Source organism: Aspergillus novofumigatus, assembly GCF_002847465.1.
Source record: "Aspergillus novofumigatus IBT 16806 chromosome Unknown P174scaffold_6, whole genome shotgun sequence".
NCBI classification, from domain to species: Eukaryota; Fungi; Ascomycota; class Eurotiomycetes; order Eurotiales; family Aspergillaceae; genus Aspergillus; species Aspergillus novofumigatus.
In genome coordinates, this window is record NW_020194279.1 from 898,407 (window position 1) to 919,496 (window position 21,090).

At 49.4% G+C, this 21,090-nt stretch overlaps 7 protein-coding genes across 7 annotated transcripts; 4 read left to right on the forward strand and 3 right to left on the reverse strand.

The window, feature by feature from the left end:
• Window positions 1–13: 13 nt before the first annotated feature.
• Window positions 14–1,478, forward strand: P174DRAFT_443589 (18S rRNA pseudouridine methyltransferase). Its single transcript, XM_024827871.1, has 2 exons — window positions 14–582; window positions 657–1,478. Exons 1-2 carry the CDS (start codon window positions 295–297, stop codon window positions 1,131–1,133), a joined length of 765 nt encoding a protein of 254 aa, XP_024680214.1. The 5' UTR covers window positions 14–294; the 3' UTR covers window positions 1,134–1,478.
• Window positions 1,479–3,784: 2,306 nt separating this feature from the next.
• Window positions 3,785–5,563, forward strand: P174DRAFT_374975 (VOC family protein; the record flags this gene model as incomplete). The annotated part of the gene is made up of 2 exons (XM_024822605.1): window positions 3,785–3,960; window positions 4,018–5,563. 2 exons carry the CDS (start codon window positions 3,785–3,787, stop codon window positions 5,561–5,563), a joined length of 1,722 nt encoding a protein of 573 aa, XP_024680215.1.
• Window positions 5,564–6,444: 881 nt separating this feature from the next.
• On the reverse strand, window positions 6,445–7,756 carry P174DRAFT_452909 (putative ubiquitin conjugating enzyme (UbcD)). Its single transcript, XM_024829120.1, has 5 exons — window positions 7,663–7,756; window positions 7,441–7,486; window positions 7,243–7,272; window positions 6,973–7,156; window positions 6,445–6,920 (listed from the first exon to the last, which is right to left on the reverse strand). Exons 1-5 carry the CDS (start codon window positions 7,704–7,706, stop codon window positions 6,781–6,783), a joined length of 444 nt encoding a protein of 147 aa, XP_024680216.1. The 5' UTR covers window positions 7,707–7,756; the 3' UTR covers window positions 6,445–6,780.
• A 1,055-nt stretch (window positions 7,757–8,811) lies between these two features.
• P174DRAFT_422782 (acyl-CoA dehydrogenase) lies at window positions 8,812–10,311 on the reverse strand (the record flags this gene model as incomplete). The annotated part of the gene is made up of 4 exons (XM_024825073.1): window positions 8,812–8,858; window positions 8,932–9,041; window positions 9,114–10,029; window positions 10,086–10,311. 4 exons carry the CDS (start codon window positions 10,309–10,311, stop codon window positions 8,812–8,814), a joined length of 1,299 nt encoding a protein of 432 aa, XP_024680217.1.
• A 1,015-nt stretch (window positions 10,312–11,326) lies between these two features.
• P174DRAFT_373691 (Zn(II)2Cys6 transcription factor) lies at window positions 11,327–13,764 on the reverse strand (the record flags this gene model as incomplete). The annotated part of the gene is made up of 4 exons (XM_024822521.1): window positions 11,327–12,150; window positions 12,219–12,495; window positions 12,567–13,419; window positions 13,487–13,764. The coding sequence occupies 4 exons, from the start codon at window positions 13,762–13,764 to the stop codon at window positions 11,327–11,329; spliced, it is 2,232 nt and encodes a 743-aa protein (XP_024680218.1).
• An 827-nt stretch (window positions 13,765–14,591) lies between these two features.
• On the forward strand, window positions 14,592–16,104 carry fen1 (multifunctional nuclease RAD27). Its single transcript, XM_024821438.1, has 3 exons — window positions 14,592–14,679; window positions 14,732–15,293; window positions 15,365–16,104. Exons 2-3 carry the CDS (start codon window positions 14,736–14,738, stop codon window positions 15,884–15,886), a joined length of 1,080 nt encoding a protein of 359 aa, XP_024680219.1. The 5' UTR covers window positions 14,592–14,679; window positions 14,732–14,735; the 3' UTR covers window positions 15,887–16,104.
• A 2,053-nt stretch (window positions 16,105–18,157) lies between these two features.
• Window positions 18,158–19,426, forward strand: P174DRAFT_422785 (histone H1/H5 family protein; the record flags this gene model as incomplete). The annotated part of the gene is made up of 7 exons (XM_024825074.1): window positions 18,158–18,224; window positions 18,320–18,345; window positions 18,504–18,526; window positions 18,655–18,785; window positions 18,925–18,987; window positions 19,045–19,226; window positions 19,286–19,426. 7 exons carry the CDS (start codon window positions 18,158–18,160, stop codon window positions 19,424–19,426), a joined length of 633 nt encoding a protein of 210 aa, XP_024680220.1.
• Window positions 19,427–21,090: the final 1,664 nt, after the last annotated feature.

A 21,090-nucleotide genomic window follows, 5' to 3' on the forward strand; every position in this document is an offset into this window, starting at 1 on the left:
AAATTATCTCCCTGTGATCTACGCTTTGTTTTGGGAGCGTCCATATATCCCATTTCTTTGGAAGATTGGCAAAGATTTTTTTCTTTTTTTTTTCTCTAAAGCAGACATCATTCTCAATTCTTACCGAACGTGTTAAACACATGCTCGTGTGTCACTACTGCGAATCCAGACTGTCCCTTTGCCTTCCCCTCCCTTGGAATTAGATTTGTTTTATCTGCGAGGTTTCATCTGCCAGGCTCGGGCGATCATCTTACCTCTCTCTTGGTGCTACACCAACCGCGATCATCATCCAACATGACTGACCGCGATCGATCTTCAGGGACCCAGTCTTGCCCGCCTCCCGAGTTGCCTCAACTGGTCGCCGAACAGCATGTCCCTATTCCTCCCAATGACAAGGAGACAAAGCGCTTGATTGTCGTTCTCTCTCATGCCAGTTTGGAGACATATCGTGCTTCCCATGGTGGTCGCAATGGCTCGGGTCGGGATGAGAAATACTCGTTGCTCAATAGCGATGAACACATTGGTGTGATGCGCAAGATGAACAGAGATATCAGTGAGGCTAGACCTGATATCACCCATCAGGTTTGACTCACTCCCTCCATGGAAAGATTTGATTTCTGGATTGCTAATCTCTTCGCTCATCCTCCACGCAACAGTGCCTCCTCACTCTCCTTGACTCTCCGATCAATAAAGCTGGCAAGCTCCAAATCTACATCCACACTGCGAAAGGTGTCCTCATCGAAGTTAACCCATCCGTCCGCATTCCTCGTACCTTCAAACGTTTCGCTGGTTTGATGGTTCAGCTGCTGCACAGACTTTCCATTCGTTCCACCAATTCTCAAGAAAAACTACTCAAGGTCATCAAAAATCCTATTACGGACCACTTACCTCCCAACTGCCGTAAAGTCACCCTCAGTTACGAAGCCCCAGTCGTGCGGGTCAAGGACTACATCGATTCCCTGGGTCCCAAGGAGAGTATCTGTATCTTTGTCGGTGCCATGGCAAAGGGCCATGATGACTTTGCGGACTCGTTCAAGGATGATACGATCAGTATCAGCAACTACAGTTTGAGCGCCAGTGTTGCGTGCAGCAAATTCTGCCATGCTGCGGAGGAATCATGGGGCATTCTTTGAGCGACCCCGTGGATCGGGGCTCGAGAGCGGCCATATTTTGACGACTGACGAATTTTCTTTTTCGCTACCTGCCGTCCGGCGCCGAGGTCGAAGTATAGCGAACGCCAATCTTGGGACGCATGCCCCTGGACGCATGCCTCTTATTCTCCGCCTTTGGATTCATTGCCTCCCATTCCGCGTCTGTTCTGGTATCATCCTACGTTCTCCCTTTCGCTATTAGCTTCCGGGACCAGTGTGACTTGATACACGACCGCCAATACGACATTGCTTTACGCTTTTTTCGAGGTCTTGAAATTTTCTTGGACGGCTTTTCTTTCCTCCCATCAACAGGACAATCGACTCCAGTACTCTGAAAAGCTTCCATTCCGAGCCCATCCAGCATGGAGTGTCGAAGTTACAAACAAAATCAGACTCGATTTTGCCGTTGACTTTTTGCCTCTTGATCTGTCCTCCAGAGTGCAAGGGACTGGCCGGCGCTGGAAGCCCGTACCACGTGGATCTAAAATCAGTACGATCGATAACTGAGCTTTCGGGTTGGTCTTATATATGAATATAAATCAATCAGATTCATGTACATTTTCAGCATTCCGCATCGTAGGTGTATTACCATATAAACATCTAGTGATCCGCCTGTCATTGTCCAAGTCGAAGGAAACAGGAAGCTGCTCGGTGGATCAGTGAAGAACATGAAACAAAGACTCATACCATGTGGACTTTGATGATGAGATAGAGAATTCTCCAGGTAGCGTAGAAAATGATTGACCAAGAGTCGGACAAGATGAGGATGGATTTTGTCACCATGAGTGCCTGAGATAACAGGCATTTACCAAGGCACCGACAACTGTATGCTTCTTGCTCATTTGATCAACTCTTCTCTTCTCCCTCCAACTCTGCAGGATAAAACGCTCGTAAAGACAACAGAAGACAGCGGCAAATTCGAGATCCTGCGATTACTTCGCCTGCTGCTTTCTACAAACATGTCTACCAGGGGATCCATTATTGATCGGCTGGCCCGGGTGACGGGAGGTGAACTATGATTAGACTCGCTTCGACGTGGCACGCAGAGAGGCTTCCATTCTCATCTAGTGGACCTTCCGCTTCACTTTTTCTCTCTTTGGCTGCGGAGGTCTAGAGTATGAGACTCATACCCAAGTTTTTAGGATTGCTTGGCCCCTGGTCTGTCCTGTATGGATGACATGGTCGGCTACCGACATGAGTAGATGTCCATGATACTTGGCGCATCCATCGGACAATCTTTCCGGACAGCGATGGCGGTCATTATATGCGCATCTACCATCTGGTTCCAAAACAAATCCAGAGAAAGCCTGGGTCGTGATGGTCATCTTGTCATTCGACTGATCGCTCCAGTGTTTGAAAGAGCGCTGTCTTATGTCAGTCTCGCACTCCTGACGACACAAATGAGATGGTGCATCGCCCAAGGCACAGTCGCAGATAGTGGATGCATTTTGGCGGTCTGACAGCACCATCTGGCGACTAAGAGCAGCAGAAGTGCCCAAACACGAACCGGATTGGAGCATCTAAGTCTTAAGAGAGAGATCCCCTCCAAGCTCTGCCTCACTGGCCCCATACGACCACTACCGACAAGTCCGTCTGTCACTTACTGTCGCACCATATCCATCTGGTGATCTAGTGGGCCTAATTTCTGCAACCATCCTCTCAGGCTGTTGCAGTATCCGATAACAAGTCAGTAACTACGGAGTACTAACTGGTGACCCTATTCTCCCATTCACTATTCGAGGTATTATTTTCAGCGGTCAGCGCGGTGTCAAGTAGTATTCATCATGGTCAATTGCCTCGAATATTGGTCTATCCATAGTCCAATGTAGCAACGCTTCGCAGAGAGACACCCAAAGCTTTTCTAACTCGCTTGGCTCAATTGCAAGCAGGTTCCAACTGTTCTTTGATGGGCGCCCCATTTGACCTGGGCAGGGTCACCTACTGGACCGTCCGCTGCGTCCAGCGGCTCCCCCCGGTGCCCCACGATGACCTGGCGCCATGGAGTCGCTCTCAGCTTCACCGAAACGGAAAGAAGAGCGTGGCATCAGGAGTTTCTTGACTCCATGATTTTGATAACCATTGGAGCTCACCTTTCCCGGTTAGGGACCTGCAGGGCCCGGACTCTGGTCGAGGTACGGTGGATAGTCCCGGCCACCCTTTCGGATGCTCTGAAAATCCAACTAGGCATGCGACTTGTGCCTGTACTATTGCCAAAGCCGTATTCCTGGAGGGGTTCATTTCCCTTCATGGATACGTACATTTGCTCTAAGCTTCCGACCGTCTGTTATTGGATATCGGTTGGGCATGCTTAGGTCTCTTCATCTGTACAGCAAGACCTGCCTTGAAATAGCACCGTCAGTCCTTTCGTGCTTCTGGACTCTCCTCTTCGCCTTGAAAGTGTCATTCAATTATCCGCATTCTGTACTCAAGAATTCGAACATTATATATACGCTGTACTCGTCTTTGGAGGATTAGGAATCTCAGCTCCTCTTTTGATTCCTTTCCTTGGATGTTGTTCATAGACATCCCTATTTTGTGACTCGACTTTTCTATATCTACGTATCATCCTGTGGTCACAAATCCTGCCTTGAACTCCTGAAGTATATACTGGGCGAGTCGACTCCAACGCAGACATGCCTCTGTCCCACCTCACCCTGACTGTCTCTCACCTCCCAACATCGACTTCCTTCTTCCTCTCCTGCCTACAGCCCCTGGGATATCAGTTTATTGGTCGCCATGACGACTATATTGGATTTGGTCAGAAATCAGGCGAGCCGGCAGACTTCTGGATAACAGAACAGAAGCCAGGGTCAGTATTCTTTCTGAACACCCTACCATAGCCCCATTGACGAGGACGAAATCATAGATCGCCAGCTGGTGCAGCGCATGTTGCTTTCCCTGCTCCGTCAAAAGATGCTGTAGGATCCTTTTTCATCAGTGCACTGAAAGCCGGCGGAAAGATCCACGGTGAGCCAAAGACGCGCGACCCGGACTCGGGATACTACAGTGCAGCGGTGATCGACTTTGACGGCAACAGCATCGAGGCTGTGTACCGTCCGGGTATCTCTGCTGCTAAGTCGGAAGTCAGCGCATCTCCAATTGGCTTGCTTGAGAATGGGTCCGTGGTGTCCCGAGCTAGCACAAAGGTCAGCTCCGTCAAGCCTCAAAGTATCGCGCCCTCTGTCAGGTCAGACGCCAAATCGTACGTCTCAAGGGCGACTACTGCTGTAGAGCGAGGAGCGCCGTCGGAGAGAACTGCACCGACCATCATCTCGCGGGAGGTTCAGCAAGCGCCGTCTCCTACCTATATTGTCAACCATACCCACACCACCCAAAAAAAGGACGACAGCACGGCCAAGACAATCGTTGGCTCGCTCATCGGAGCGGCTGCAGGTGCAGCAATCGCTTATGCATTGACCAAAACCGAGTCACAGTCGCAGTCCTCGGAGGTTACTCCTCCTCCGCAGTACACACCCCGGGATTTCCCTCAGCTGACTTTTCCATCGCAAGCTCCCTCGCTAGCTCAGGAACATCAGGGCTACAGGGCTATTGACGCTCCTCCCGCCAGGAGCACCTTCTCGCGATCAGATGCGCGATCCACTCTGACTCGCAGTGTCTCTTCGAAGAATCCTCGCGCGAGCACAATATACGAAGGCACGGAGTTCGTTCACCCTCGTGGAGAGAATGGTAGTGTGTACCTTGACGAAAGTGGGCGTCGTGCCTCGGATGGCAGTGTCTACACGGTGAGGGATATCCCTCTGAGAGCGATTGAGTATCCCCCACCGGCCCGCTCGACTACGTATCCATGCAATCCCAGCACTCTCATCAGCAGCTTCCCGGATAAGTCGCGAGTCAATGATAAAGAGAGCGTCTACTCAGCATCGACTGCCAAGCCATCCAAGACCAGCTATCAGGATCACCACTCTTCCCGCCATTCTTCGCATCAGTCAGCGGCCAGATCCGTGGCCGGAAGCACGACTTCGTCCGCACGAACGGCCCGTCAGGTCCCGCTGCCTGAGGGGTCCGCGACATCTTATGCGTCGTACCGCAGCGGTGCAAAGTCGGGTGTCTCTGCCCGTGAGATCCCGCTTCCCCAGAGCGTCGTGGATGACTTTGAGATCCAGACCAATATCACGCCGGACGATTCTATAAGCCAGGTTGATTTCTCACGGAGGTCCTCCTACTCCCATCAATCTCACCGTTCCAAAGCCCCGTCTCACGTGTCCAAACGCTCCAGCAAATTCGACGAACCCGTCCAACCGAGCGATAGCGTTAGTCAGGTCTCGACCAATGTATCCAAGGTGTCGCAACGGACCATCAAAGCCAACGGCAGTATAGCCGGGGGCGCCTCCAAGGCTCCATCCAAGGCTCCAACCACGGTCAGCAGTCGGAGAGGCAGCCAGGTTGCCTGAGCAGAGTCAAGGACCCGCATGGTTCCTCCTCCTCCTCCTCCTCCTCCTCCTCCTCCTCATCATCATCTTCTTCAATTGTTCTCTTCTACATTCTTGCCTTTTCTCTACATTCTCTCGGGACTCCTCTATGAGCCATGTAACGACAGTGTACTCGCGACATATCTCACGCATTAAACAGGCAGCAAGGTTGGGCGTTTTTGTTTTTTTTTAATTTTCGTCGTCTCGTTGATCGCGCATTGATGGCTAGTACATATACTCGAAACCACATAGACTATATATGATGCGGCCATAGAACAGTTCAAGAAGCTGGCTGGTCATTTTGATTTCTCTTTTCTCTTTCTCCTTCTTGTGTTTGGGTCGCGATTTTTCTATCTTCTCTTCTTTTCTATTTACTTTCATGCATTTGGTGACCGTACAGGTCGACCCTGCGCATTTATTTCTTACGAACATCTCGCATGCATGTCTGCGTAGTCCTCCCTGTGTTGTTCACATACTGCAGTCCATTCTGCACTTTAGCTCAATGGATGTCTGTCTATATTACATACTGGGCAGATTGAGAATAGGGTATCCTCGAAACCGAGCTTTGATACTTGGGCCTGGTGCATACGCAACAACATCCAGACACCGAGAAATTACTTGCACACGGGCGCTTGTTTAGACTAGATATCTACAACTACAGCAGATCGGAACGCATGAATACCACAAGCATCGAAAGCAAACTCATTCTTAACCGGTCAACGGGTCGGACGTGGTCTTGCCTTTATACCTATCGCTATCTAATACACACCGTTACCACCACCGGCGCACCACCAAGACTCTCGCCCTTTCCGCTTTCCTCACGACTCACGCGACCTCCCCGCAGGTAGAATCCTCAAGCCATACGAGCCACAGCCTCTGCCGCCCAAAGACCCAGCCTTGAGGTTTTTATGTTCATCAAATGGATTGTCGAACTCCATCCAGTCGAGATCGAAAAAAAAAGTGCTATGAATGCATCAAAGACAATTGGTCATTATGATCGTAGGACATGACACTTCCCGCCGGTAGAGAAAGCGCAGAATAACACGAATTTAGAGACATGCGATTTGTTTCACAGTAAGAACAAGGAACGGATCTACGATCACGGTACGCCAGGCTTCGGATCTGATCTAACGGAGTGAAAGATGACGCAGAAAGAATTGGGAAGACCGAGGTGGCCGCGCAGAAGTCAACTGTGAAGATCAAATAGCGTATTTGCGTGTCCATTCACGGGCCGTCGCTTCGTACCGAGGGCGGTCGGTCTTGTAGACGTGAGCGATCTCAGGCACCAACGGGTCGTCCGGGTTAGGGTCTGTGAGCATTGAGCAGATCGAAAGCAGCACTGAAGAGCGGTCAGCATCTAAGAAAAGTGGATCATTCACATTGATGAATACCTTTAGAAATTGTAAGAGCGGGGCTCCACTGGTCTCGCAGAATGTCAAGACAGATACTGCCATTCGAGTTGATGTTGGGGTGGTAGATACGAGTCGTGAAGTTGACCTTGGGTGGCTTGAATGGATAATCGGTAGGGAAATGGATGGTCAGGAAGAAGACGCCTCCCGAGTATGGCGAGTCACCCTGTCAAAGATGAATGTCAGCATTAGATCCAATCACTCTTGAGTCACAAATGCGACCAGTGACTGAAATATATTGGAGGAACTTACAGGACCCATGATTGTTGCTTGCCAGTGAAACTATTTAGAAACACCTGCTGTCAGTGGCCATATTCAAAGTGTAATGGGATGCCGTAGGAAATTGCATGACACAGGCGGATTCATGCAGTATGCGGCGCCGCACATGGCAGCTGCACACACGACAGTAACAACAAAGGTTGCGACAGAAGGGTCGGGAAGATATCATACCAGATCATCTCCAACAGGGCCAGCAGAGCAGGAAGAGGGCGGATCACTAGATGAAGAATCAATATCAGCATTGTGGAAACCCAAGGATGACGTCTTGAAGTCGGGAAATGGAAGCGCCTGGAGGACGCCCAAGGCACCCCGCAGTAGTGGGGTGAACGACACCATGCCGCAGTTGACACGAAGGACAACGACAGAGAGAGCGAAGAAGTGAGTGTGTCTTACCGGCCGAGGTCAGTGAGTTCCTTGTTAATTCTCTTGAGAGCCATGTCGAAGTTGTGTGATATGAAAAGAGTGTCGATAAAAGATCAGCCACTCAAGGAAAGGTATTGTTTGTTTCTGCACACACAGAGTTCCGCACGTTAGTACCGAAAATCACGAAGTGAGTATTAGATCAACTGAAACAAACAGAAGACGATGAAGAGAAGAGAAGAAGAGGAAGAGAATTGAAAAAAATGGGGAGGACTAAGGGTGGACTCACTAGGGACAAGAGATGGATTTGATTACGTCGGAAATGGGAGGGCGAAAAAGAAGAAGAAGAGTAGGAGGAGGGGAAAAGAGGAAGGGAATTGGAATTGGGCTGAAAGAGGGAAAACGAGAGAGAAGGAGAGAGAGTGGCAGAGAACCTCAGGCAAACTTCCCGATCAGCGCGTTACTTACGTACAGCGCCGTATTACCGTCAGAATACCTGCAGCGCTAACCTGAGGAGGTTAGATTACGTTTAATTTTACCAGATGAAACTAAGTCCTTTCCTGCTTCAGCCACTCTGCGTCATATGGTCATGTCGCTTTTTGAAAGTGAAAAGCGCTATCAAGCGACGTCCTATCCCTTGAACGTAGAGAATAAAATTCAGATTGATTGAGATAGTGAATGATTACATTCACAATCAACCCTAACTAAGAATATCAGCCCCTGTTGATCGGGTCAAGGTGATCTTTCAGGCCTTCCATGTCAACCTTGATGCATCGCCACTGTCCGCCAGTTGGTGACTCGGTACTCAACTCTAAGTGGATGATCGATACGCTATTACGGGTCGTTCCTTTGTTCTTCATTCAGCCTTTGTCCTTTTTCTTACAGGGGATTACGCAGATTTACAAATCGATGACAAAGTAAGACTCTGAGCCGTTTTTTGCATCTCGTACGGCGGTGGTGGCAAGTAGAAGATCTGAGATATCAGATCTTTTCGGTAAATATATATGGTTACAGATGTAAGGTTGAGTACGGAGTGAGAAGTATGAGAATCATGGTAGCATAGTCGTTTGCTATGGCTCCTTCTGCCTCTATCATGCTGCGGCTTGGATATATACAGGCAATATCAAACATGGTTCCAAAGCAAATCATTCCTACAGGTCAACCGGGAAGGGCTAGAATGTCTTAGACAAACGCCTGAACTCCCGTGATGGCCCGTCCCAGTATCAATGCTAAACCCCAGCAATGTCAGTTTTGAACTCATCGTGTGGAAAATACAGGCTATGATATGCACCGGGTACTCACCGTGAATGTCACTCTGTCCTTCGTAAGTCTGCACCACAAATAGATTGGCTACGTGTCGTCCGATATGGTATTCGTCACTGGCTGCATTACCGCCGAAAATCTCCTGGAGCCTATCCATCGAAGAAGGTGTCAGCATGAATCAACTCTTAACAGCGGAAGATTGTGGGAAGGGAGAAGCGTACAGCCGTGCATTCGCCAGAGCTCGATCACAGTTCTGCCTCTTGACCATGGAGATCATCTCCGGAGTGCTCTTGCCGGTGTCCTTGAGCCGAGCGACCTGAGTAGCAGCCAGCGTTCCATATGCCGCATCGGTGGCTGCATCGGCTAGTTTCTTCTGGATGAGCTGATACTTCGCCAGCGGGTTCCCCTTGAACTGCTTCCGCTCCAGTGCATAAGTGCGGGCACGGTCGATGCAGTCCTCCAGCGCGCCCATGGCACCGAACGCAATGCCCAACCGGGCACTGTTCAGGCAGGTGAAGGGTCCCTTGAGGCCTTCGACGTCCGGAAACATGTTCTCCGCCGGCACAGGGCAGTCATCCATCTGGATCATACCCGTGATCGATGCGCGCAAAGCAGTCTTGTTCTTGATCGCCGGCGTTTGCAGTGTTCCGGGCGGGCACTGGCTACGTTCGACGATGAAACCCTTGATCTTGCCGGTTGTCTGCAACTTGGCCCATACCAACATGATATCCGCGATTGGCGAGTTGGTGATCCATGTCTTAGCTCCGGACAACAGGTAGTATCCCTTCTTGGTCGGGTGTTCGCGCGCAGTCGTCTCCATCGAACCGGGGTCGGAGCCGTGGTTGGGTTCTGTAAGACCAAAGCAACCCGCCAGTTTTCCCTTGGCCAGTTGCGGTAGGAATCGGTCCTTCTGCTCCCGAGTGCCGAACTCGTAGATACCCGTCATCGCCAGTGAGCTCTGCACAGACATTCCCGATCGATATCCCGAGTCTACCCGTTCGACTTCTTTTGTGATCAACCCCGAAGCAACCGTACTCGCACCGGCGCATCCATACCCTTCAATGCTCGCGCCGAGAAGGCCTAGCTCCCCCATTTCCTCCAGGATTTTACGGTCATAGTCTTCGTTTCTATAGGCATCTAAACAAATGCAAATCTGTCAGCAGAAAATCATACACATCGCCCCTAGGCATGACTTACCGAGAACACGGGAAGTAATCGCTCTTGGCAGTATTGTCGGGCTGTGTCCTGAATCGCCAATTCCTCGTCCGTATACAGTTCCGACGCGGCGAGGGGATCTTCCCAATTAAACACTGTCGAATATGCTCGTATCGAAGTATTCTGGCGGACCGCGGGGGCCTTATACAAGCGATTTGCTGATCGAAGGTGACGCGATGCTGCGCGGAAGATTGAGCGGTTCATGATTGATTTCAATGAAAGAATGCGGCGCAAGAGGAATGTGAGTGAAGTAGTAGAAAGCAAATGAAGACCGGGTATCTATTTTAGCGAATCTCCCCCTGCGCAGCTCCCAAGTCGAATTGGAATCGACTGCGGCAACTGACGGTATCCAGAGCAGCAAGGATGGAATATGAATTGCGGGGAGGCCGATTGTCCGGATAACGCTTGACCTCGGCAGTCGATCGGGATGTCTTTCTGCCCTCCGATGATAAAGCAATTTGAAGTATCGAATTCGGTAGTGAAAGCAAGAATTGAATCAAAGTGAGTTCAACCATCGATTTTCATCCATACCTATATATACCCACACTGAAGGCCGACCTCGGTGATCCTCGGTCATCCGCACCACCTACTTTGGGTTATGTTAAGCCTCGGGATTGTTTCCGTTCCGTCGGTGTCCCCATCCAATAACCGTCAGGACAAAGGAAGTCCTAAGCTGAGGCATTTGGCTGTCTGTATGAATTGATAATCTATGTGCATACTCTAGGCTACATGGCTGTCATATCAACTATTTACTCTATAGCCGAAAGCCTCGCTTCACGATTATATCTTGGTAACATTGTCCCACATGCCTGTCTTGGTGGAGTGAATCGTTATGAAGGTGACATTCGGCGACAGCTGAAGTTTGCAGTTACCTATATCAGGGTAGGTTTGTTGCTGGAGAAATCCACTGTCGGAAGAGGAATGCCTTCTCAGTGGGGAGTTGGACGGACGTGACTTGCACGCTCGGATGGCAACTCTTCGGCCTTTCGAGCCATTCGAAATGATCGTGGACACATTAACACGATAATGTAATGCTCAACAGTTCATCGGCCGACTCAAATATGGGACGTATGACAGAAGCCGGAGTTGACTGGCTAGATTCCATTATAATCGAGTAGTGTTGTCGGAGGGTTCAGCCAGAACCCCAACCCGCGCCCTCCAGCAAAATGAACTATGTACCAAGACAATGTGGGTTGTTGCCGATGACTGCCGGAACACCTCAAGCAGGCATCTGAGACTGAAGAAAATCGAAGACTCCCGTAGGGAAATACTCCTCGTCGAAGCCCCATAAATCAGCCATCATAGGATCCAGAGAGCTTATCGAGAGACCTGGCTCCTGTTTTCCCTGCAACTGAACACGTTCATACCCATTACTGCGCTCAGCCGACAGAGGAGCCATTCCAGGTAGCGGAGGAGGGTGGCTCAGAATGGTGTCTCGTTCACCCAACGGTTGCGCTCCAGGAATTATAACGGGCTTGAACATTGATGTAGCCTCATAGGAATTCTGTCCCAGAGATTGTTGGCCCCCTGAATTTCTCTTTTCCCACTCCTCGAGTCCTGTGAGCATCTTGCGCAAGCCACGGGCTATATGATGAGTAAGATGGCGCTCACTAGCCCGCTTGCTACAAGTGACCATCAGCTCAATAATTTTACCAACCAAGGCACGCACGTAAGGCGCATCGATTGAGAGACCTGCCGACGCAATGGAGTTTTCCTGTCCGTGCGCATTAGGCAGCGTCCCGGAGCAACACTTGGCGGCGATTTTGAGAAGGAACACGGCTGCAAAGGTAATCATGCTGTGGAGATATAGAGGAACGCCAATCAAAGCTCTTTGAATGTCAGGTTCATCGAGGACCACCAGGAGCGTTTCGATCGCAGATTCTATCGCCAGATTGGCATGTTTCTTGCGTTCAGCGGACATCGGCCGCGACGAATTCGAGGAGTGATACGTCCGTAAAGCAACCGAGTTTAGTTGCAGACGAGAGAAGTGGTAGTGCAGATAGACGGCTTTGTAAGGGTACGCACCGACATACCGACTTCCAGCTGTTTCATCTCAATGTTAGCATGCTTTTCAGATCACCATCCCAGGCAGATTAAGCCGTTATGCGTACCTAAACGAGGGAGCCAGGCGGAGCGCCAATCTCCAAGATCAGCGTCGAACTTATTGATTGTAGAGAATTCGCTCTCGGGGACCTCCAAGTCGACATCGGGACCGAAAGCGTGATATATTCGGGTCAAAATGATAAACAGGTCCACTTGGCTGTGAAGGCGCAGATCCGACTGCTGCACCATCGGCGAAATTGTAAACGTATTGTGATTCGCGATGCTTGGATCTTCATGAATGATAGGCGGCCGTCCGTATGCGATAGAGAAATGGTGCTCCAGGGTCTATACAGTCGATTTCAGTGCGTCAATCATCTGGCACCCGTCACAAACTCGTGATCGCGACCTAGACTTACATAGAGAAGGTACCAGAGCCTCACTTGTTCTATATGCTCCACAGAACCCTGCATGGCCTTGCGATAGGATTGGTGAAGGTTTCGTTCAGTCGCAATTCGGACCGCATATCCTGAAAGCTTCCAGCTGACATCCGCAAGCCAGAATGCGCCAACACATAACGCACGCAAGTCGTCGAGGGTATGGTGTCTATCAAGCATGGATTCCGAAGCCAGCCTCGCGAATTCCGTATAACAGGTATCGAATGTTTTCTCCTTGTTGGGTAAGTGGAGAGCTGAAACAGCAAGAATGGCGGCGGAGAGCATCGAAGAAGAATTGCGAACAGATGTAAGATCCTTGTGCACCAACGCCATGCCATCCCACAGATAACGACTAAGCACCTGATCAAAATAGTGGAATAGGTCCTCCGCCTCTTGAAGATCAATCACTCCTCGCGATATGAAGTCGGTCACTAGTGCCCGGTCGGGTGCATGCTGACGTCCGGGAGAACTTGGAGGGATATCGCTCAGCCTCGTCACTTCGTATAGACTTCCCATCGGCGCAGTAATCAAGGATGATGTCCCGTTTTCTTCCCGATCGAGGGAGTACTGGGAGTGTTGCTTAGAAAAGGAATAATTCGCCGATGAGTTTGGACCTATTGGGACGGGTTCCAAGTTTGAGCCTATCGAGCTCGGTCTCCTGTCATGGTTGACCGTCGCAGTGCCGGTATCTTCGGTTGATGCTGTTGATTCTTTGCGGTCTCTTTTCCTGGAAGGGGTTTCCATCGATTTACCCAGCGACTGATAGTATGACAAGTCAGGTAGCTGAGCCTTTCGGAGTAAATCCGTCATTGCAAGCTCAACCGTCGTCTTCCACCTGTATGTTTATGGAACGATTAGCGATGGCGTACAATAATGACGATATACGTATGAACTATATTTACTCTGTCTCATCGTCCAATAAAGTCTGTAGGCTTTTGTTGACAACACAGTCCAAGCCCATGCGACGGCATCTCTGACATGGCGCCTCCCCTTCCTTATCACAGCGCACCTTGTGATTCTTGCAGTTTGTACATGCACGGATTCTCCGTGAGATCTTAGGGATATGCCTCAGAATTTGCTGTTTCGAATCCTCATCCGTCGCCATATGCGAGTAAGCTCCCTGAGGAGAGTCTGAAGACGCATGGCCATTGGCTTCGAATTGAATGCGACTTCGCTTCATGGTTACTGTAAAATGGGGAGACTCATCCTCGAAGTAGTGCGTAGGATTGTACTGGTGTATTGGACTCTGCTCCCAACGAATTTGGCCCCCGTTGAGGAGGGGTGCAACATTCAGCCTGAGGGGGGAGACTGAATAATCAAGTCCGGCCTAGTACGGGGTAGATGTGCGCCTCTCTGGCAGGCTCTGCCTACATATGCCCCGACTTCACCTGTCTATTACCTGATCTATCGACCGAGAACGGAGGGACCACGGATGCCGTCAGCGAATAGCAGGGCCTCCCTCCCCGTTACAATCTTTCCTTTCGGCTTTCCAAGCTCCTACACGCGGAGATCAGAAGTCTGGGCCCCTGGGGTCTTACCGCCTTACAGTTACAGCCTTGGCGCCTGAGGCCGGGGAAACTCCCGCGGGGTGTTAGGATCACGTGGAAATCCGTCTCAATAAATTCGTCTCTATTGCACTAATCCCAATCAGGCTCAAATGATGTATGGCGCGTTCATCCTTCCGCGGCGCGTCTGATCGCGAATCAAGCTATTTTTGAGCTTCATATCTCGAACACTTTATTCTAGTGAGTGGTTTACCAACACAGCAAGGGAGTAGCGATCATCCTCTTCTTTTTGGCTATATTCTAAATTCGAGAGCCGCCGCCATGGGTATTAAACGTAAGTGAACTTTGGGCCAGTTAAGCAGCTACCACCACATGGTTTGAAGCTTGAATAGAGCTGATTGGGGGGCTCTAGATTTGTTTCAAGTTATTCAAGAGAATGCACCAGATGCTATCAAGGCAGGGGATATCAAGAACCACTTTGGCCGAAAGGTCGCCATCGTATGTAGTCTTTTCTCCCGGTCCTGCTAGCCAGCATGGAAACACAGTTGAAAGCTGCAGTGATACTTACATGCCGTGGTTGAATAGGATGCGTGCGTTGGACCCTTCTCGAACACGTCAGTTTATGTAGCTCACATCTTGCAGGTCTATGAGTATCTACAGTTTTCTGATCGCCGTCCGCTCCGAGGGCCAGCAGCTCATGAGCGAGTCGGGCGAGACAACGTCGCATTTGATGGGTATGTTTTACCGGACGTTGCGCATGGTCGATAACGGAATCAAGCCTCTCTATGTCTTTGATGGAGCGCCACCGAAGCTCAAGTCCGGTGAACTGGCGAAGCGTACTGCACGAAAAGCGGAGGCTACTGAAGCCCATGAGGAAGCAAAAGAGACGGGCACTGCGGAAGATGTTGAGAAGTTCTCGCGGCGCACGGTGCGTGTTACAAAGGAGCACAATGCAGAATGCAAAAAGCTGTTGAAGTTGATGGGTATCCCATACATCGACGCTCCGACAGAGGCGGAGGCCCAGTGTGCAGTGCTTGCGCGGGCAGGGAAGGTCTATGCCGCTGCTTCCGAGGATATGGACACGTTATGTTTCGAGGCGCCAATTCTTCTCAGACATCTTACGTTCAGCGAGCAGAGAAAGGAGCCCATTCAAGAGATCCATCTGAATCGTACACTAGAGGGACTCGGCATGGATCGCAAACAGGTAGGCGACTCTCTTGTCCCCAGAATCCCGTCATGGATACGATTTTCTCATGCTTACTCCCGACTGCACAGTTCATTGATCTATGCATTCTTCTCGGCTGTGACTATCTGGAACCTATCCCAAAGGTCGGGCCAAACACCGCTTTGAAACTCATTCGGGAACACGGAAGCCTGGAGAAGGTGGTTGAGGCAATCGAGAACGACCCGAAGAAGAAATATGTCATGCCAGAATATTGGCCCTATCAGGATGCAAGGGAGTTGTTTCTCCATCCGGACGTGCGAGAAGCTGACCATCCCGAGTGTGACTTTAAATGGGAGGCGCCAGATGTTGAAGCTCTGGTGGAATTCCTGGTCAAGGATAAGGGTTTTAACGAGGACCGGGTCCGGAACGGAGCCGCGCGCCTGCAGAAGAATCTCAAAACCGCTCAACAATCACGGCTTGAGGGCTTCTTCAAGCCGGTCGCTCGGACGGATGAGGAGAAGGCTAGTCTCAAACGCAAGCACGATGAGAAGTTACAGGAACAAAAGAAACGCAAAAAGGAAGAGGTCAAGGCTAAGAAGGAGGCCAAGGCGAAACCACGCGGTGCTGCGTAGGTTGTTCGTCTCTTTGCAGGACCAGCTTTGCAGGAGTTCGTGTCGGGAAGACTATCTTGAGGGGGACACGGGGGCTCGCATGTTGCGTGTCAATACTATGTAATATTGCAGGAGTTGCTGGCCTTAGCTACAGGCGTGGCGTTTTCTTTTTTTCACGGCAAATGATGGTTCACGTATGATTAGGGATCGCAAAAGAACATGGTTATTTTCTGTTTATAGGTCACGTTCTACACTGCATTCCTCTATCCTCCATTCGTCCATTGATCTGTTTTGACAAGACGCCCAAGGGATGGACATGTCTGAGCAGTGGGGCTTTTTTCTTTTCGATGATATGGCTGCATTGCACGATTTGAGTTCTTCAAGTACTAAGTCGTGAAAAAAGCCTGCTCGTGCATCCGCCTACTGCGGAATGATATATGCATTGGTGTCTAATATCTAGCAACAGTGGTAACCCCTGGTCCCACCAATACAATATGCCAGAGTCAATCTCTTGTCCCTTGAATTGATGTAGGACTTGATACCATCAACATTAGAATCAGGGGCAGATTGGACAGCAATGGAAGGATTGAATGAAGGCTTATACCATATTACTTCACCATCAAGGATGAGAAGTGCAGCTGGTACTAGCGGACTTCGTCGACACTGTTCTACTCGTGATAGATACCACACTAGATGAGAATTCATAATAGCGGGTTTTCTGGATGTTAGATCGATGTTAGATCGATGCACCCTTCCCTGGAATTCTTTTGCCACCAAGTCCACCGATGTGGTGATGTCCTCTGGGCCATGAGCCAAACAGCGGCCCGCTGCAATGATGTAAACAACGGATCAGTCAACCAGAATCAAGGCCGAGGATTCATACATATCCTTCAGGACAATTTGATCCAGAATTGAATCACACAAAAAAGTAACCTATGACGGCAATCAGGGTGAAAATGCCAAGTTATACCATGGTTCAGCAAGAAGAGTGATTGGCAGGGAGGTCGAGTAGGTACTTGGATGACTCCCACCATTGACGACCTGGGTATATTTTCTACCTAGCCACATGATCTCCCTTCGTTTCTAGCTGAAATCATACCTGACTTGAGATAACCTTTCTTACAGTCGTCCAGGGAAAGGATGCTCATTGGCGCAGAGACAAACTTCAGCCCTTAGAGTACATCATGGATATCATCGTCATGGACGCACTCTATCCTCGTGACCCAACCAAAAGCACGAGCGGAGGTAGACGAAACCCTCCTCCACCTTCGATTCCAATCATGTTGCTTACCAACAGAGAGAAACTGTAAATATGCAAGGGGATAGATCATTGACTTCAGTTCCTCAGCCTCTAGTTTATGAGCACGGTGCAACCTGTCAGGAGTGGATGAGCTTGATTGAACTGCAGTGATTCAAGGTACAATCGCATTGCATCTTGACGGTTTCAGAGGTCACTTTCAACCACCGGAGATCTGACAGAAAATGTTTAAATTCTTTCTTCAAAAAGCGATAGATGGCAAATTCAAATCAAAGTCTATGAAATACTCATACCAGGATTCAAGTAATTTGTTCGAAAAAAGGTGAATAACTTGGCAAGGGAGAGGGGTCCTGATCGAGAGCCCACAAACAACGCGAGGATGGAGAAATTGAGTGGACAAAAAGGAGGTAGAACAACAAGTTGCCTGATTAGTTTCGCCTGGAATGCGCATAGACCGAGATCTAATCCCCTTTGATCCCCATTATGAGTATGATAGACAGGTGCGAAAGGGGAGAAGGAACTAAACTCCATCGCCTACGTGTATGGAGCAGAGGGAAGACAAGAAGTGTTGAGGGAGGCAGACAGTAGGATCATGCGCGTACAAAACATGAACTCGATACACTTAGCGATTCCCTACTGTTACTTTCAAAGGCTGATCGTCGCGCTACACTAGTTCAATCTGTACCTGCTAAGTCATTATATAAAAGTCTAAGGTATGAAGAGCACAAATATCGAGGCAAAATAAAAATTAAAGACGAGGAAAGCGAAGAAAAGGAGGGAGAGATTTGACGTGTTGTGCCGCTTCTGCTTGCGAGTGATCCTGTGTCAACACCGGCTGCCCTATAAATCGCGGTGCCCCGCGGCTTTTCCACCCCTTCCGTTGTCGACTGCTTTTTCTCTTCGTCGATTTCGCACACCACTCACCAGTCTATTTTAGGAGCTTCTAGACATTGAATCCATCTTCTGGATCTCTTGATTTATATATATACATAGCTTCACCATCAGCAACACCAATCCCCCTCTTACCTTTCAACATGCCTCCCAAGAAAGCTTCGACCGGCGCGACCAAGAAGGCAACCTCGAGCCACGCCTCCTACCGTGGTATGTTTCTACTGATCTTTCATCACCACCACTTCGCGTTTGGGTGATTTTGATATCATTTTTGTCGCGAACGTCTGCTAATTCTGAAATTATAGATATGATCAAGGATGCTATCCTGAATGTGAGTTAATCACGCTGTTTCCGAGGCGCCTTTTGATGATGGTGCCGGGTGGGAACTTCCCCGACCGTGACACGTCTGCACGGCGCTTGACTGTCCCAACCACCCATCGGGCTGCTCTTTATTTTATCTCAAGTTGGTCGCTGACATCTCTTTTACAGCTCAAAGAGCGTAACGGTAGCAGGTATGTAGTTTTCTGCTATTATCCTCAGTAGATTCGTCGCCGCTGGCGACGTGGCTCAACTTCCCCTCACAATCACCTTACTTCTATGACGCGATCAAACTAACGTATGAATTTTTACATCATTACAGTCGCCAGTCTATCAAGAAATATGTACTGGCCAACAACAAAATTGCTTTTGCCAGTCAGGCCGCTTTTGACAGCCAGTTCAACAAGGCTATCAAGGCCGGTGTTGAAAAGGGAGAGTTCACTCAGCCCAAGGGTAAGTCGCTGCCTGCCGCGCATCTCTACCTTTCGTGCCCTCCGATCATTTTGGTCAATTCTGGGCGTCTTGCGGCGTCTCGCTGCCTGCGCATGTTCTTTTTTGCGGAATCGTAACACTGACGCGTCTCAAATTCCAGGTCCTTCCGGCCCTGTGAAGCTTGCCAAGAAGGAGCCTGCTGCTAAACCTGCTGCCAAGGTGAGTTCAAAGTACATGTTGAATCGATCAAGTAAAGACATAACTAATATGCTTCACACAGAAGGCCACTACTACTACTACTACTACAAAGGCTGCTGCCCCAAGAAGGCCGCCGCTAAGAAGACGGAGAAGGCCGAGAAGCCTGCTGCCAAAGCTACCACCAAAAAGGCCGGCACCACCACCAAGAAAGCTGCTGGCAGACCCAAGGCCAACACCGCCAAACCTCGCAAGGCCTCGACTGCGGTATGTGATCATTATCGCTGTTGCTTCTCGATTCTCAATGTATGCTAATATGTAAGCAGGCCCCTGCTGTTGTCGATCAACCCAAGGTTCTCTCCACGACCAAGTCAGGCCGAGTGACCAAGACGACAGCTAAGCCCGCTGAGAAGGCCACCAAGAGGAAGGCCACAACGACCAAGAAGGCCGAGAAGAGCGAGGCATAAATGCCAATCGCTGAGGTCGTTCTGAGCGATTTCTCTTATGTTTGCTCCTTTCCTTTCAAATGATTCTTCGTCTGTGACATGCGTTTTCGAGTGATATCTCTTTGGGCTGTATCCCTTTATCTTCTTCCCTTCTGTTGTAATTTGTTTTGTCCCGCCACTTACCATCTTTACTGGCCGTTGCTGTGGCTGCTCCCGGGATGTCTTGTCGATTGCTTTTGCTCATTTTTTATGTTGTTTTTTGGAATGTTGGTAGGGTTGGCGTCCTGCGGTGGATTTTTTTTTTTCCAGGGGAAACATTTTATCTGCGTTTGGGGCACTCGTTCGAGGATATGTCTTGAAATGGAATTGTTTCTTCCATGTTTACACGACGGACACACGTAGGCTGTAGTTGCAGGTTGTGATCATTGTACTGCTATTTGACTCGTACTTCCCGACTCATTTGGTTACGCTATGTACTATGTACTATCTCGGCGTCGGAAATTTGAATTACGCTCTCTGGACTTCTTTTTTAGCCTCTGTGGTACGCGTTCTGTCAGGCGTGGGCGTTGAGTGGACATATGTTGAATAGCAGACAGCAACATTGAACTATGAGCTACGGTTGCACGCAGCATTGGAATTCCAGCAGGTAACTTGATCTTGCTCCTCCTGAGTCATGGGCTACTCAAAGCGAGAAGCAGGAAGCAAGATACCTAGAAATACTTCATTATTTCGACTTTTTCCTTGGGCTCTGAATTGGATTTATTTCGTCTGGATGGAAGTATAGTGATAGGACAGTCCAGTTTACTTCAGAAATGCGAGGATGTCCCTTGCTTGGCGATGGTGTCTCCTGACCTGACATGCGAGCATGCATTGAATGGATGTAGGTGTTGAACAAGTAGACAGAAGAGAATGCTTAATATTATAGGAGCAGCAGTTATAGTGGTCAGCTGTTAAGCTGCTATGTTTATTGGTATGACAGGAGTACCTATGGTTGCTTGATTGCCAGGCGATCTGCTAGGTAAATATACCCACTGGACAAGGACTCCCCTGTGTCAGATTGTTTTATATATATCAGATGCTTGGCTTGTCCAAACCAACAGACCAACAGTACGAAATCCATGACAACGAGAAAGAGGGATAGAAAGCTCTGCCTGGGATTCTGTCTTTTGATAATGTAGACTCTACTCCGTAACCTAGGAACCATGATGGTACCTATATATCTAGCACAGTGCAAGTGGCTTCAATGAGCAAGTACTCGGCAGTCGGCATGGGGTGTACGGAGTAGTTCAGTTACTCTTCCGTCGGCTACGGAACACTAGTACGGAGCACTGAACGGGGTGGGTGTTCAACGTCTACATCGTTGGACATATTCAAACTCAATGCATTTGTTTGTATCCGACTCTACATCAACCATAACAATCGGAAACAATAATGATCTTGATGCTGCCATCGGAGCTGAACAGTGGAGCTGAGACTGGGCCCGTTCTCTCCGTTCAAAATAACCAACCTCTTTGTTTCCGCCGGGAAAATACCAATCATCGGTGCGGGCCTTTCATAAGTATCTTCATAAATCATCAAATATGAACTCCACGAGGCCCTTAATGAGCAGTAATAGTAGTAATAATACAAAGATCTAAGAAAAGAACATCCCTAGTTCCTAGCACCGGGACCTGTTGACTCCAGGC